At 35.6% G+C, this 16,192-nt stretch overlaps 1 protein-coding gene across 1 annotated transcript in view; it reads left to right on the plus strand.

The window, feature by feature from the left end:
- Positions 1-16,192, plus strand: part of LOC131079700 (peroxisomal ATPase PEX6) — a 111,226-nt gene that overhangs the window by 56,981 nt on the left and 38,053 nt on the right. Inside the window, exons 4-5 of the mRNA XM_058017729.2 lie at positions 4,611-4,705; positions 4,935-5,033. Of these exons, the coding sequence (XP_057873712.1) occupies positions 4,611-4,705; positions 4,935-5,033 (194 nt within the window). The remainder of the gene's footprint in view (positions 1-4,610; positions 4,706-4,934; positions 5,034-16,192) is intronic.

Genomic DNA, 16,192 nt, shown 5'->3' on the forward strand with positions numbered 1-16,192 from the left:
TTCTAATTTATTATAGTTTATTTAATTATATTAATAATTTTGATTTAGTAAAAAATAAAAATTAACTAATATAAATATTTATATTAAAATTAAAATTTATTTCTTAAAAAAAAATCAAATTTACATAAGGCAAATTTAGCCATCAGTTTTTTTCCCGTTTAAAAAGTTAATTGGAATTTTATTGTCAGTATGATATAATTATTAATTACAATGATAAATACCTTCAAATTTTAAAAACAAGTATTTTAAAAAAAAAAACATTTATTTTAATTTTTTTTATATACATTTTTAAATCCTATTTTTTGATGATTTTTTCCCAAACAATTTTTGAAATAATATAAACAAAAAAAAATTATTACCAAATTTTTTTATTTTAAAATAAAATAATATTTGAATAATTTTAAATTGAAATAAAATAATTTTGAAATGGATAAATATCTTCGAAGAAATAAATATACTTCTTCACAAATAAACTAAGTTACCGGGTTCGCCCCTGGGATGCCCTGGTACGGGTTCGGTTCGACCTGGGTTCGACCAGGGTTCGAAAAACCCAGGGTGGGTTCGACCCGGGTCGAACCCAGTCGAACCCGGGGTCGAACCCAGTCGAACCCGGGGTCGAACCCAGTCGAATCCGGGCGGACCCAGGCAAACCCCGGCGGCTGGGCGACCCGTAAAGCTAAAAAACAAACCAAATTTTAATTTTTTTTCAGTTCCGCCTATTAAAAAGTGAAAATCATAACCTAAAAAACACTTCTAAAACACTTTATTGACACATTTCACCTCATTTGTGTTGCAAACAAATTTTTTATGAGAGCAGGTTGAAGAAAGTTTGAAGAAAATTTGGCTTCCAAGATCAAAGAGGAGGAGTTGAAGACTGATTTTAGAAGCTTTAACAAGTGTTGCAGCATCATTTCCATACATTTTCAAGCTTCCATTGGCTGCAAGAGGTAGGTTTTTAAACATTTTTTTCCAACTTTTTTTGTTTCACAAATTTTCAAACATGAAACTTGAATTTTTTTTCATTATTTAGTTTTTGTTTTTGAATATGTTTATTTTATTTCTTGCCATAGGAACTAGAATGGCATCTACATCTTCCTCCATTGGCAATGAACAAATAATTGCAAAACAAAGAAATGATCCAAATTCTCCCTTTTGGAAATATGTGGACATTATAAAACAACTTCCGGGAGGTGGGGGATTCCGTTGGAAATGCCATGGATGTGATATTGAACGTAATAGTTCATATTATCGGGTGGTAGGCCATTTGTGTGGAATAAAAGGAAGAGGCATCAAAAAATGCCCTGGAAAAAATGGTAAACCTATACCAGATTAGATAGTGATGAAATATATTAGGGAGCATGAGGCGGCAGAAGAGAGGGAAGCCCGTAGATTGAACCAAACCGCATCAAAGAAAACAAGGGGAATGCAAGGCCCTTCTAATCCCAGTATTGTAGTAGAAGACCACCCCTTCTTTGCCACAAATGAACCTCAAAGTGAACCACCCTTGACACGTAAAAGAACAAAGGGGCCTTTAGAAACCGCATTCCAAAATGAGAGTAGAGACAATGCTAATCAAGATATAGTAAGGTGCATTTATGCAAATGGGTTGTCATTCAATGTTGTTCGCTCCCCATATTGGAAGCAAATGATAAAAAGTGTTAATGAGGCACCAAGAGGGTATAAGGGCCCCAGTTATGAGAAGGTACGTGGAACATTATTGGAGAAAGAGGTGAAGAGGGTTGAAGATGCATTGAAACCCATAAGGGATTCATGGGTTGAGACAGGTGTAACAATTGTTTCAGATGGGTGGAAAGATGCTAAAAACCGTCCCTTGATCAATGTCATAGCGGTGTCCCCTAAAGGGGCAATGTTTTTGAGAGCTGTGGATTGTGAGGGCCAAATAAAAGATGGCCAATTTATTGCAGAAATTCTCATCTCTGCCATTGAGTCTGTGGGACCTCGCAATGTTGTCCAAGTCATAACGGACAATGCAAAAAATTGTAGAGCTGCTGGTTTGTTGGTTGAGCAACGCTATGATCACATCTTTTGGACACCTTGTGCGGTACATTCACTCAATCTTATGCTACAAAGGATTGGGCAAACAATAAAATGGATCAGAGATGTGTATGCAGAGGCTGAGGACATCCAGATGTTCATCACAAACCACCACATGTCTCAAGGGATTTTTAGAACCTATTCAAATTTGGAGCTATTGAAGGTAAGTGAAATAGTAATTTAATTTTACATTTTCTGATTTTTTTGAATTTTCAATGTTAATAATATCATTGTGTAAGCTATATTGTGTATTCTTCTTTAAAGTTTGGCTTTATTTTTTAATCATTTGACATTAATTTGTGTTATAGGTTGCTGAGACCCGTTTTGCATCAAACACAATCGTCTTAAGACGACTTGTGAAAGTTAGAGTGGCACTATGCAATATGGTGATCAACACCAATTGGACTGTATGGAAGCAAAGTACACTGAGAGGGCAGAAAAAATTAGGGATAGAATATTGAATGAGAAATGGTGGGATCTTGTTACATATCTCCTAAGTATCACTGAGCCCATCATGAGCATGATTCGCTATACAGACATGGATAGGCCTTGCATAGGTGAGATTTATGATGGCATTGATTCAATGCTTGAAAAAATAAAGGTCACTATAAATGAAAAAGAGAATGATCCTCAGGAGAAATTCTTCAAAGAACTGGAAGTAATTATTGTAGAGAGGTGGAATAAGATGACCACTCCTTTGCACCTTCTTGCCTATGCCTTGACACCTAAGTACTATAGCAATCAGTTTCTTGATAAACCAGGAAGGATTCCACCATGGAGAGATCTAGAAGTATCTGATGGGTATAAGGCAGCATTTCTTAGACTATATCCCGATGATGATTTGTGAGATGTTGTTACAAATGAGTTCATAGAATTCGCAAATGGGAATGGTCTAAGTGTTGATGCACTTCGTCATAGATCCAAGAAAGATGCTCATAGCTGGTGGTACTTCCATGGCACATGCTTCCAACACCTACAACCCCTCGCTATAAAAGTTTTATCACAAGTAAGTTTAATTAATTAAAATTTTAAATTTACAAGTTTTAGTTTATTTATAGTTTACTTTGTCTTCATAGGTTGCTAGTAATTTTGTTTTTATTAATGTATAACTTTAATTGTTTACTTTGTCTTCATAGGTTGCTAGTTCATCTGCTTCAGAAAGAAATTGGAGCACATACTCTTTCATCCACTCAGTAAAGCGCAATAGGCTGCTATCAAAAAGAGCGGAGAATTTAGTATATGTGCATTCCAACCTACGTCTTCTTTCACACAAACAACATGACTACACACAAGGGGAAACAAAGATGTGGGATATAGAGCCAGAGCATACTGATTTGGATGCTCCTGCTTCTCAGCTTCTTGCATTGACACTTGATGACTCGGAAATTGAGCCAACTTATAGTGCAAGTGCAAGTGGCATTGGCTCATGTAATGTCAATGTCAATGAGGAGGAGGAGGAGGAGGAGGAGGAGGATGAAGAATTAGATGATCCATTTGATGATTAAACTTTAAGTTTATATTGTTGAAAGTTGAAACAATGATACTTGAATATTTTGTCATTTTGATATTAAACTTGATGTATATGATGCTATTATCAATTATGGTATGATCATGATGCTATGATTACAAGTTTATGTTTGTTTTGTTGTTCATATGATGCTATGTGACATGCATATTTTAATTCATGCTTATAGGCTTCACAAATATCAAAATATATATATATATAAAAAAAATTTACATGTTTTTGTACTAACGAACCCAAACGAACCCAAACCCCTTTTCAAAATTTTGCCGTACCGGCGTACCGGGTTCTTCGAACCCGAACCGGCAACTTAGCAAATAAATAAAGTAAATAAAATACATAAAATAAAATAAGAATTAAATATTTTTAAGTAAAATAAAACTTAATAGAGAAACTTATATACATCTATTCAAAATATGAATTGTTTTATTTTATTTTAAAATTATTTAAATAGTTTTATTTTAATTATATTAATTTTTTTTTTGCTGGGATTATTTATTAATTATTTTACTTTTTAATAAAAATTATTTTATGAGGATTTAATTTATTTCAAAATTATTTAATTTTAATTTGGAACATTATTCAAAAGCCTTTGGACATGCCAGGGGCTGCCACCCTAGATTTATGCTTTCGTTTTTATTTTTTTAAATATATCTTTATGCTTTTAAAATACCTTTAAATTGAAAAATAGCAGGTATTTTTTTATTATAAACAACGAAAAAATCTATTTTCTACAATTCATGCGTTGAAGTGTCTGTTTTATTTGCCTACAATATTTCTATGCCATGGAAATGCCCTTAAATATAAAAAAAAGGAAAGTTTTTGATTGTTTTTCTGCATTTTTTGTACAATTTTTTACCTTTTTTTGTAAATTCGAATTTTTCCTGATTTTTCAAAAAATCTTATACTTCTGTTTTGGCAATTTTTTCGCCAAACGATTAAAATGCTTTTTTGGCTTCAGCAACCACATTCTTTATATTTCTGATTGATATTTGATTGTAAACATGCGATAAAGACTGGTGCTTGTTTTCAGGCTCTGAAATCTATCAGGAGACTTTGGTGAAAGGTTTGGCGCGTAGTCTGCAGGTCAACATGCTAGTGCTTGATTTCACAGATATTCTACTAGAGGTATTTTGCATGCCATATTGTTTGATGCGTTTAATTATTTTAGGACTATTGACTTAGGGAATCACTTTAGACAGGACATCAATAATTGATTGTGCAATGTGTGTTAACATGTCTTCAGTCCCATCTCAATGTTAGAAGTGTGCATATATGTTATGTATTATTTCTTTTATTCTAAGCATTAGTATGACAGAAAAAGTCGCTGGAATTTTCTGTTTGGTTGCTGATTCAGGCGAGAGAATTGCAGCCCAGCAATCTGCAGAAAACAACAAATCAGATTCCAGAAGCGCCTTTAGCATCAAGTAAAACGAATGGAGAAGTTAATTCCAAGGTAATTATTTCTTTGACTTATTGTATGTTAAAAGTAGGTTGCTCTGGTAAATTGATTTTGTAATCTTTTTTTGGTCTTCTAACTCTAGATGAAATGTTTACAGTCTAAGGTGTACCTTGCATGCAAATTTGTCCTAAAGCTTCTGCTGTGGGTACAGACATTCTTTTTTCTTTTTTCTTTTAAGTATTCTTGTTATTTCTGTTTTGTTTTATTGTTTGGCCTGTATGCAGAGTCATATTTTTAGGGGAGACATTGCACTGATCCCTTGTGTTTTTTTTTTGATATTTATTACTGTAGTGAGATTGCTAGTTTACTTCAACTGACTAGGATTTATTCTGTCTCGTGAGGTAGTCTTCAAGGGAACGATTGGGCCTTTCAACTAATTTACTTGGCTAACATTTACATGCAACTTCAAATAATTGTTTCAGGTTGCTGGTTTACCTCATTCCATTCACACGTTCAGTTCACTATCTGAAATCTAAACCTTTGAGATGTTTCTAATTCTATGGAAGATGAATGCTTCACATTGTTTGCAGTGGGAATAACCATATGAACTAGTGCAATGATCTGGATGTTTTGTACAATCTCTTCAACATGGATGTCATTGTCCAGAGTGATTTTTTAAGTTTGCAGGGCGATTAGTGGGGCCTTTATTGTAAATTACATTACAATTGCAGCAAAATAAGGATTTATTCGGTAACTTTTTTTCTTATGTGCATTGGCATATGACCTTCTAAGCCAAAAATGAAAATGCTGTTCTTCTTAGATATGCAACATCAATCAGGTCTTAATCATCTTTCCTACGGAATACTTGCATGTTGAGTATATGCTGACAAGGGAGTGACTCCAATGGAAGGCTGTCTTCTGGTGGCTTGCTGATATTATACATACTAGAAGATGTCTCTAACTTTTAATCATATTTATAATTACAAACTCAAGACACCTTACATAACAGGGTAAAATATATAGGGTTGTGCTTTTAGGTGTAATACCTTGTGCTAGATTGACCCTAACATGTTACTAAACCTAGACTATTGAAAGAATCATGATCAATGATAAAAGATAGGTAGCCTAGCCAAGCAATGGTCCTATGTATAACGAGGTATGCACTATTCCACCAACTTTTGTGCTCATGTAATTATCATGAAAGCACTCACACAACCATATTGAGCACAATTATGAGCAACTGAATTTATTACCCTCTGCTATAGCTTATTGTAGCTTATGACATACAATAGTAAAATATCTCAATATGTTATTTAACTAGTTTGGGTAACAAAATCCACATGTATAGAAATTACAGTTTTACAAGTTCACGAAAATGGTCCAATAGAAAAGTGTGCTATGTCATAGGTCAAATGATATTACTAGTTATTGGAAAATATAGCACAAAGATATCATGGGAACTGCACACCTACGCTTACACCTGCACCTACACCTTACTGTTGTCCAACTCTATACAACAAAGAAAATTGGGAAGGATAGAGGTAAGTAATAAAAGAACAGAAAAATCTAGCAAATATGCTCTTGATAGGCACCCATCCAATACCACACACTGCAAATCCACCTAAAGGATAGTCAAGTCCTTGTGAAAGAAGATAAATAACACGAGAAAGTCGAGGGAAGTGGTTGACACTAAAAATGTCAGCTTAACTTCATTCGGGATGATAGATGGGGTTTGAGCTTGCAACTGATATTAAACTATATCAAATAATTTCTAATACACTTCATTTGTTGGGAAAGTGTTTTACAACTTTCATAATGAATATTATCTAGTGAGTTACTAGGGCATGGGTGGGGCGTGGTGTAATGTCCCCATTTGGGGTTATACCTGATTTTTGCCCAAAATAACAATTCCAACAATACAAATTATTTACAAATAATATTCCATAAATAAATTATATAATTGCAGTTAAACTTGGAGAAAATTGTAACTAGTTAACATCAAGCATTAAGATCTTAAATAATCCCTGTTGAAAACAAAATATTTTAAAATTTATATGGATCCATTTCTAAGCTGATTTCTGTCAGCCAACCATATTAGGAATGCAATGGTAGGCAGAAACATTTTTAGTTGTTTTACTAAATTGATAATTTGTAGCTATGTAAAAATGATAGTCAAGGAATGCCACTTGGATAGGGTGATCTTGAGATACTAAGCATTTTGTGTGGATTAAGAATAGGTTGTTTAAATTGACAAGTATTGACTTTGAACACCTCCGTATTAGGCAAGTTGTTGAGGATCTAGAAGACACATTGAGAAGGATTTCAAGGAGATGAAAGACAACAAGGAGTTTGATAAAGAGTTTGAATCAAGGGCCTCAAATGAAGACACCAGTGATATGTTTGTTGTAACCTTAGCTATACATGCACATGAGGATGCAAGTTTAATTGACTTTGGAGCTTTCTATCATGACTCCCTAGAAGGAGTGCCTTTTAGATTATAAGGGCTTTGATGGTAGGAAGGTGTATTTGGGAGATAACGTCTCTCAAGATTATTGGTTGGACGAGTTATGCTCATGCTTGGAGATAAAAGGACAAAATCCCTTCCAATATTTTGCATACTCTAAGAAGCACGAGGCAAGGTTAGTGGCCAAGGGCTATTCCTTGTTGTTGTGTAGCTAGGTCGGATCCCTTCTAGCCCCGACTTAGTGCACAAAATGCCAAGTGACCTGTCGGCTTTGGCATTTGGATATCTCAGTTGTATGATTCTAATTTGGGGCAGGCCCTATTTGGGTGAACCACTTGTGTGTAACTTGTGATTAAGTTAAATGGAACTTGCACTAAGGGAGACTCGTATGTAACTTGTAATATATAGGTTTGACCCTATCCTTGGCGCCAAAAGTATATGGCTGACTTGAGGTCTATTAGGAGGTATTGATTCATATATATGCAAGGTCATGAGTGCATCAATAGATATGAATTCAATAACATGAAGGACATTTTGTGTGCTCGGGGGTGACAATAAGAGCTTATCATCTATGGTTGGGAAGGCAACAGATTTGATGTTTGCCTGTGGTTAACGAGCACTACCATAAAATCAATATGATATCAGAGCGGGATCCTTCTATAGAGCCTAACCGCTTGAAGGTGGATCCTGTGCTTTTGAGGGAGTTCAATCAAAGTAATTTGTAGACTGAGAAATCGAAGTGCAGGCAAAAGTCGATTATCGAGCCTCTCAACTTAGACATGAGCATTGCATATGCTTTGCAGTGAGTAATGACCATTGAGGTGCCGATGATCGCCATAGATCTGTTGTTAGCACTCAATGACAGATTCTATCCGATGCCTTGGTGTTGAAAGTCACCAAATTTGGTATTGAAATGCTGACGGTAAGTGGAGTCACTATGGACATCTCTGTCCGTTTTAACATTCTATATTCGAATTTATCATTCGGGGAGGAGAACATGTTGTGGAGGATTCTCTCTGGCGATCGTAACATTTTACTAGCAAATGACGAAGATCGCTCGCTTCACGACACTCATGGCTAGAGACATCGACAAGGTGGTAGCAAGCATTTTGAGGATTCAACATAGTGTATCGACTACTTAGTGTAATGGAAGGTTGAGATCGAGTAGCAACATAGTGGCGAGTTTTGTGATGATCACATTAAGCCGTACACAAATGTGAAATGTGTGTGTATGGGGTCGAAAGTGAATGGAGGCACCTAACGATCAAGAATGGTGGAGAAGGCCTCTGTGCAATAACGCCTTGCAACAACTCTCACATCATCCTAGAAGCTTCGAGAATCACATGAAGCATTTGTTTCGTTGAAGCCTGCATAGGCATAATTGGATGGGGTTGCGAATCAGATGATATTGCAACTGAAGGTCCAGTTATTCGAGTTCTTACTTATGTTGCTCTTGAAGATCATCTGACGTTTGTCCTAGGATGGGCATTGCAACTTAGCATTCTGGCACACCCTGCTACAAGTGGATTTCTGTCGCATTTATGTGGTTGGTCCATCACTTTGTTGTGAATGGTATTAAAGGCAGTTCTTTAGATGATGCTTAAGCTATGCACTGAGCAGATATTGTGGGCAGATGATGAGTGATGGCGAGAGCCAAAGCCCACGCAGCCATCAGATCATCACTAGGTGCTTCGGTGTGATCAATCCAAGTGAATGGAAATTCCATTGCTGAGCAAAATTATAAAAGATAAGTACTCCTTATGTTTTTATAATGTTCATGAATTTTTTTTTAAGTCATGCTACAACATTGAATAGTGAATCATGTATTGACATTTCCCTTGACATCATTATCTCTTTTTGAAATGCTTCCAAGACGAATCAGAGATTGCATTCATGGAAGGAAGATTGCTTGCATTTCTTCGCAGAGGAAGAATCAACATTCAGAGGAAGTCTGACATATGATTAGAAGTAACCTTGGACAAGGAGGTCAAAAGATTGATTTCAGCTTCAGAGGGAGCTTGACGCTTCAGCTTCAAAGGAAGCATGACATTTCAGAGGGAGCTTGACATTTCAGCTTCAGAGGGAGCTTGACATTTCAGCTTCAAAGGGAGCCTGACATTTCAACTTCAAAGGAAGCTTGACATTTCAGGTTCAGAGGGAGCTACGCCATCATGAAGATTTGGTTAATGAGTTCTTCTTTGTGAGGGAGAAGTTTGAGGTGCAATCCCTTGTTAATGAGTTCTTCTCTGTGAGGGAGAAGTTTGAGGTGCAATCCCTTGTTAATGAGTTCTTCTCTGTGAGGGAGAGGTTCGAGGTGCAATCCCTTGTTAATGAGTTCTTGTCTGTGAGGGAGAAGTTCGAGGTGCAATCCCTTGTTAATGCATGGTGGAGATGCACTCTTCTCCGGGAGAAGTCTGAGGTTAAAGCCCTCGTTCCACCCTCTACGAGTATGTATGGTGGATCCACCCTCTGCGACTAGGCATGGTGGTAACGCGCCCTTCTTTGGGAGAAGGTTGAGGTGAAAGCCCTCTTCCACCCTCTACGAGTAGGCATGGTGAGCCCACCCTCTGCAAGTAGGTATGGTGGGTATCATGGAAGAAATTCCATGATGTGCTTGTTCACCCTCCGGGAGTAGCTATGGTGAACGTATTATTCATGGGAGTAGCCATGGTGGTAGTCACTATGTGGCTTGGTTATTCAGAAGGAATACTCCCTAGCTAAGAGGGAGTGTTGTTGTGTAGCTAGGTCAAATCCATTCTAGGGCCGACCTAGTGCACAAAATGCCAAGTGGCCTGTCGGCCTTGGCATTTGGATATCTCAGTTGTATGAGTCTAATTTCGGGCAGGCCCTATTTGGGCGAACCACTTGTGTGTAACTTGTGATTAAGTTAAATGTAACTTGCACTAAGGGAGACTCACATGTAACTTGTAATTAATAGGTTTGACCCTATCCTTTGCGCCAAAAGTATATGGCCGACTTGAGGTCTATTAGGAGGTATTGATTCATATATATGCAAGTTCATGAGTGCATCAATAGATATGAATTCAATAACATGAAGGACATGTAGTGTGCTCGGGGGTGACGATAAGAGCTTATCGTCTATGGTTGGAAAGGCAACAAATCTGATGTTTGCTTGTGGTTAACGAGCACTACCATAAAATCAACATTCCCAAGTAGGCTGAATCAATGTTGGTCAAATCTTCCCTTATTTTGTAGTTGGCATCTATTATATTCTTGTTATCTATTGTTGTTGTGCTCAACCTTGAGGTAGACCAAATGGATGTGAAGCAACTTTCTACACGAGGATTTGGATATATACTTGATATAACAAGAACACTTCATGATGAAGTATAAGGAAGATTTGATTTATAAATTAAGGAAATCTCTTAATTGTCTAAAATAGTCTTTGCAGTTGTGGTATCAAGGGTTTGATTCATATGTTTTGAAGCTAGCTTCTATTAGACCTAAGTTAGATAATTGTTTGTACTTCAAACATGATGGTGATCAGTGTATTATTATTTCACCTTATGCTGATGACATGCTTTTGTAGTAATAGGAAGTTATGATTAGGTCTCTCAAAACTCATCTTTCTATTCAATTTGATATGAAGTGCTTGAGTGCAACTAAGCTTATTTTAGGGATGGAGATCACAAGGGATAAATCTAACCAATTGTTTTGGGCAAGTCAAACGAAGCATGTTAACTTTGTTTTGTAGTGATTTCATATGCATGATTATAAATCAATGAGTGTTCTTATTTCTAGGGGAAGAAAGTTTTTTGTTGATCACTGCCCTTTGACACTAGGTGAGATAGAAGATACAAGCCATGTTCCCGATGCAAGTGTTCTTGGTAGGCCGATGTATGCAATGGTTTGCACTAGACTAGACATTGTTGAAGTAATGAGGGTTCTAGGCAGGTATATGTCCAATTCAAGATTGAACTATGGTGAAGAGAGTCATAAAATATCTTCATGGCATTGTAGATTGTTCTGGTTGCTACTAAGGAGGACACACTTTGATTGGGCTAGAGATGTGGGTTAGGTGGTCTACCAATGGATATTTGTTTACCTTATTTTGTAGTAGATGAGAAAAAGATAGGTTGTTGCTCTTTTGACAATAAAGGTAATGTACATAGTAGCTTGTCATGCTTGTAAGGAGTTTTTCTGGCAAAGAAAATGGTCTTTGAATATTGAGTTGAAGCTGGATGCATTGTTTGTTTAGTGTGATAGAAATGATGCCATCAACTCGGTAAGGAACCATACTTTTAAGGATTGGTCGAAGCACATTGATGTGCAATATCTTTTTGTTTTTCATATGGTGGAGGACAAGAGGGTTGTGGTTGATAAGGTTGACACTTTTTTGAATGTTGATGCATTGGTGAACCTTTGATCACATAGAAGTTTAGATGGTGCTTGTAAACTATTTAGCTTGTAGCCAGTAATATCATTAATTTAATGACCCTTTATGCAATGCATACAACTACTGGGAGATTTTTGGGAAGGTGTTATACACCTTGCATAAATAATTTATTCTAGTGGGTTACCTAGGCATTGGGGGGAGAGCATTTTTAGGTGTTCGACCAAGTTAGTAATTTGTAACTATGTAAAAATGACTCCTAAGGGTATCTGACTTGGATAGGGCAATCTTGGGATATGAAGCATGTTATGTGGAGTGATAGTATGGTGATTAAATTGAAATTTTGACATTGGAAGCTCACCTTATATTGGGCAAGTTTTTGATGACATGTTTTGTTATCAATAGTAGGTTATTATCAGGGTTCTTAAAACTCAGCTTTCTATTCAATTTGATATGAAGTACTTGAGTGCAACTAAGCTTATTTTAGGGATGGAGATCAAGAGGGATAAAGATAACAAATTGTTATGGGCAAGTATGAAGATTTTTTTTAAGGAGGTTTTTGGGATGTGTAAGCAACAACCTTACCACAACTTGAAATAAGTTTAAAAGAGAGCTTTAGGACTTCTGTTATCCCATGGAAATAGTTGTGAGGTGTCATTAGAGCCCATGGTTTTGGAAATCACTAGAGGTATTCAAGGTTTGTCTCTAGTTTGTATAAACATGTTTTAGGCATTTTGAGTTATCCCAATTTTGGAGCATAGTAGGTTGAAGGTTGACGACAAGTGGATTCTTTCAGTGGTAGAAGATTGCTTTGCAAAAAGAGAGCTTTAGGACTTCTGTTATCCCATGGAAATAGTTGTGAGGTGTCATTATAGCCCATGGTTTTGGAAATCACTAGAGGTTTTCAAGGTTTGTCTCTAGTTTATATAAACACGTTTTAGGCATTTTGAGTTATCCCAATTTTGGAGCATAGTAGGTTGAAGGTTGACGACAAGTGGATTCTTCCAGTGTTAGAAGATTGCTTTGCAAAGTCATGCATTGGTTTGTCTCTTGATAGTTGAAATTTGAATATCTTTCATGGGGATTTAAGCTTTGAATTGCGTTGAAATTATTTTGTTGCTAACAGTACATTGAGACCTTCTTGTTGTGTTATTCCTCTTTGTGGGGTTTTCCAGATATATCTTGTGTTCTTCTCTTCTATGTCCTAAATTTCATTCCAAGTGTTATTGGTTTGCTGGTATAACTTAGACCTACTTAACTAGCATAATTTCTTCATTGGGTTGAGAAAGAAATTGTTGCATTTTATTTCCTTTCACTTTTGACTTCTTGCTTATGCTTTCTGAATTCATTGGTCCCTAGTTTCTCTCATCATCTCTCATTTTTGCATTAACCTGTTTTCTTTCAATTTGCTCATAGCTTTAATTATATATCTTTGGTTTTTGAGTAGCATCAATGCTCTTTTATTGTTATAATTATTACTATTGTTTTTGTTATTATGTATCATCATTATTGTTTTTCCAAAAATTAATACTATTATTTTATTTTTCTCTTATTACTTTCCAATTCTATATTGCCCTTCTTATTTTCTCTCTCTTTCTGGTTTATTTACCCAACCCCACTTTTTCTTCCCACTTTTATGATATCTTCATCAGTTTTCCACCTCTCTTCTATCTCATTTTGTCTTTGCAATTTCTTCCATCTTTTTAAATCTTTTCCCCTAGTACTTTTTCCTTTTGTCTTTTGTTGTATTATTATTATTATTACCGTTATTTTTATCTTCAGTTTTTTCATTATTATTATATTTATTTTAATATTTGATAAATGTACAATATAGCTCATGTGAGCAATGATTAACAAAATTAAAAAAAATTCCTAGAGAGCAATAGAATATAGACTAAAACTAGCTCAAAAAGAGCTTACTGTAACCAACAGTGCTAAACAGGTACAACCAAAATGTGTATCTAAACTTCCATCATCAGACCACTAGATGATAACAAAATTAATCACATACACCATCAAAAAGCATCAGAAAGAAGGGCAAAACAATGCCAATCACTTATAATTTTTCCCCGATCTTTTCTTATCAATATAACAATGAGACCCTCAATCTACTTTTTTAGTGATTAAACCCTGTAATCCACAGCTTCCTGCAGTCAAGCATCTTGATACATCTGCAATTGAACAGCTGGACAAGGAGTTCATGCATTCTCCTCCTTTCTGTCTGAGGAGCTCTAATGAACATTCACAGTGAAAGCATGGATTGAGACATCAACAGCAACATTCTTTCCTTCAGACACACTCAGAGGCACATCTAGAACAATAGGATCATCTGGAATAACAAAAACTTTGAACATTTTGTTTTACATTACTTGAAACCACAACCATGTCTTTTTGAATCCTTTAGCCATCCTTGTTATACACTGCCTTATGAAAGCCATTACCCCATTGAACATCTTGAGAATCAATACCAGGATCCCACTTGCATGAACTTTTTAGCATTTCTCTTTTTGTTGTGCAAATTGCAGAACAACATTCCTTCAAAATAGGAAATGGTGACTAATACAAAAGGCCAGTGAGCAACTTTATGATTCCTCAAAACAGTTCACCATTTCTTTCAATCGTATTCTGTAGAAGATGCAAACTTAATAAATCCATAAATTTAGACCAAGGAGCATCAAATTTAATGTTTCAAAAAAGAATATTCAACCACTCAATAGAAGGGTTGCCAGCATACATAGCTTAATTAGGGAGAAAACAATTCTACACAACCTTAGCAGAGGGACAATAAAAAAGAGTAATATAGACTTGACTTTTCTAGAAACAAGACAAAACTTAGATTTAGGAATATGAATATTAATACAAACAACTGACTTTTGATAAAACAAATACCACCTGAAAAATACTTTCTCATAATCTAAATGCTTATACCATAACCTTTTAAACCTAGAACAAATGTTGCTGAAGCAAGCACAGCTCTCACAAGGAATTCAATGTGTAAAACCAAAGCAGAAAAGACAGCAAGGAATATCAATATCTGGAAGTAACATGCACATGTAATGGTAATTGTATATTCAATAATGAAAACCGAGTTTACAGATATAGGCAATTACATTACGATGTTTCTAAAAGAAACAAACGTAAACAAAAGATAGAATTAGAAACTACCTAAATTAACTAAGATGACCGTTAATAAACATTACATTATTTTAATACTCTCCCTTAACTGTCATCGTTCTAACTACCCTACAGAAGACAATCTATAGGTCTTTTGATCACAAATGCATAGACGGCTGCCCCCTTTTGGTCGCAAATGCATAGAAGGCTGTCCCCTTCTCTTCAGAATGCTCTGCGACATGAGTTTTCTGTTGAGACCCTCCTTGATGCTGCAAAACTTCTAGAAATGACCAAGATAACCAAAATCCTTCCAACCTGATGTTAGGAAACAAAACTGTCCCTCTATAGCCATAGATACCAATAACAATTTCTCAAACGAAAACCACGATTTTGAGGAGAAAATTGCCAAACTCGAATTGCTTCAGAAAAATAGCCATGACTCTGTTCAAGATATTGGAAAAAACTTTTGTAGATGAGCACTACGACCCAAAGTAGACTACAAGAAACCACGATTTTTGTGGAAAAAATCGCCAAACCCTTGATGTGATGTTGAGATCACCCATGAAACTAATTTTTATTGAGGAGAAAATTATAAAACGTTACAATAATTTTTTGAGGAAAAAATTATAAAAGCTATAACATGATTTTTAGGTAAAAATAAAAAAAACCTAGAAACAATTTTAAGGAGAAAATCGAAAAAACCAGACAATTTTTAAGGAGAAAAATTGATCAAAACCAGATAGTAATTTTTTGAGGAAAAAATTATAAAACCTAGAAAATACCACAAATCCTTTTATGATTTTTTAGTAGCAAAAAAAATAAAAAAAACCCTTTTACAAACAAAATAATGATTTTTGGGAAAAAATTGCACAAAACCCATGAAAAAACACCACATTTAAAAAAAAAAAAATCCCATTGCTCCAAAAACCTTAGCCGCTATAGAAGAGTAGAAAACCATGATTTTTGAGGAAAAATCATGTAAAATCCTAAGCACAAATGTGAGCTTGAACGCCAAGAAAATCGTGGCTCCACAAAATGTGAAAAAAGAGGTCATGCAAGAGAAGTGCAGGCTCAGAAAAATTTAGAAAATAAAGAGGTTGTGCGGAGGACCAAAATGGTGTAGACATGGGTCTTGGAAGACAAAAAACGATGCACATGCCAGAATATGGCACCAAAACACTTCACCCTTCCGTCTGCAGGTTGTGAAAACACTGAATGCAGGGTGTTATTGTGAAAAACGACAGGAAAAGAGATTGGAGGTCCTGCGGCTTGTTTGTCGAC

The sequence above is a fragment of the Cryptomeria japonica genome, chromosome 9 (genome assembly GCF_030272615.1).
Source record: "Cryptomeria japonica chromosome 9, Sugi_1.0, whole genome shotgun sequence".
In the NCBI taxonomy this organism is placed as follows: Eukaryota; Viridiplantae; Streptophyta; class Pinopsida; order Cupressales; family Cupressaceae; genus Cryptomeria; species Cryptomeria japonica.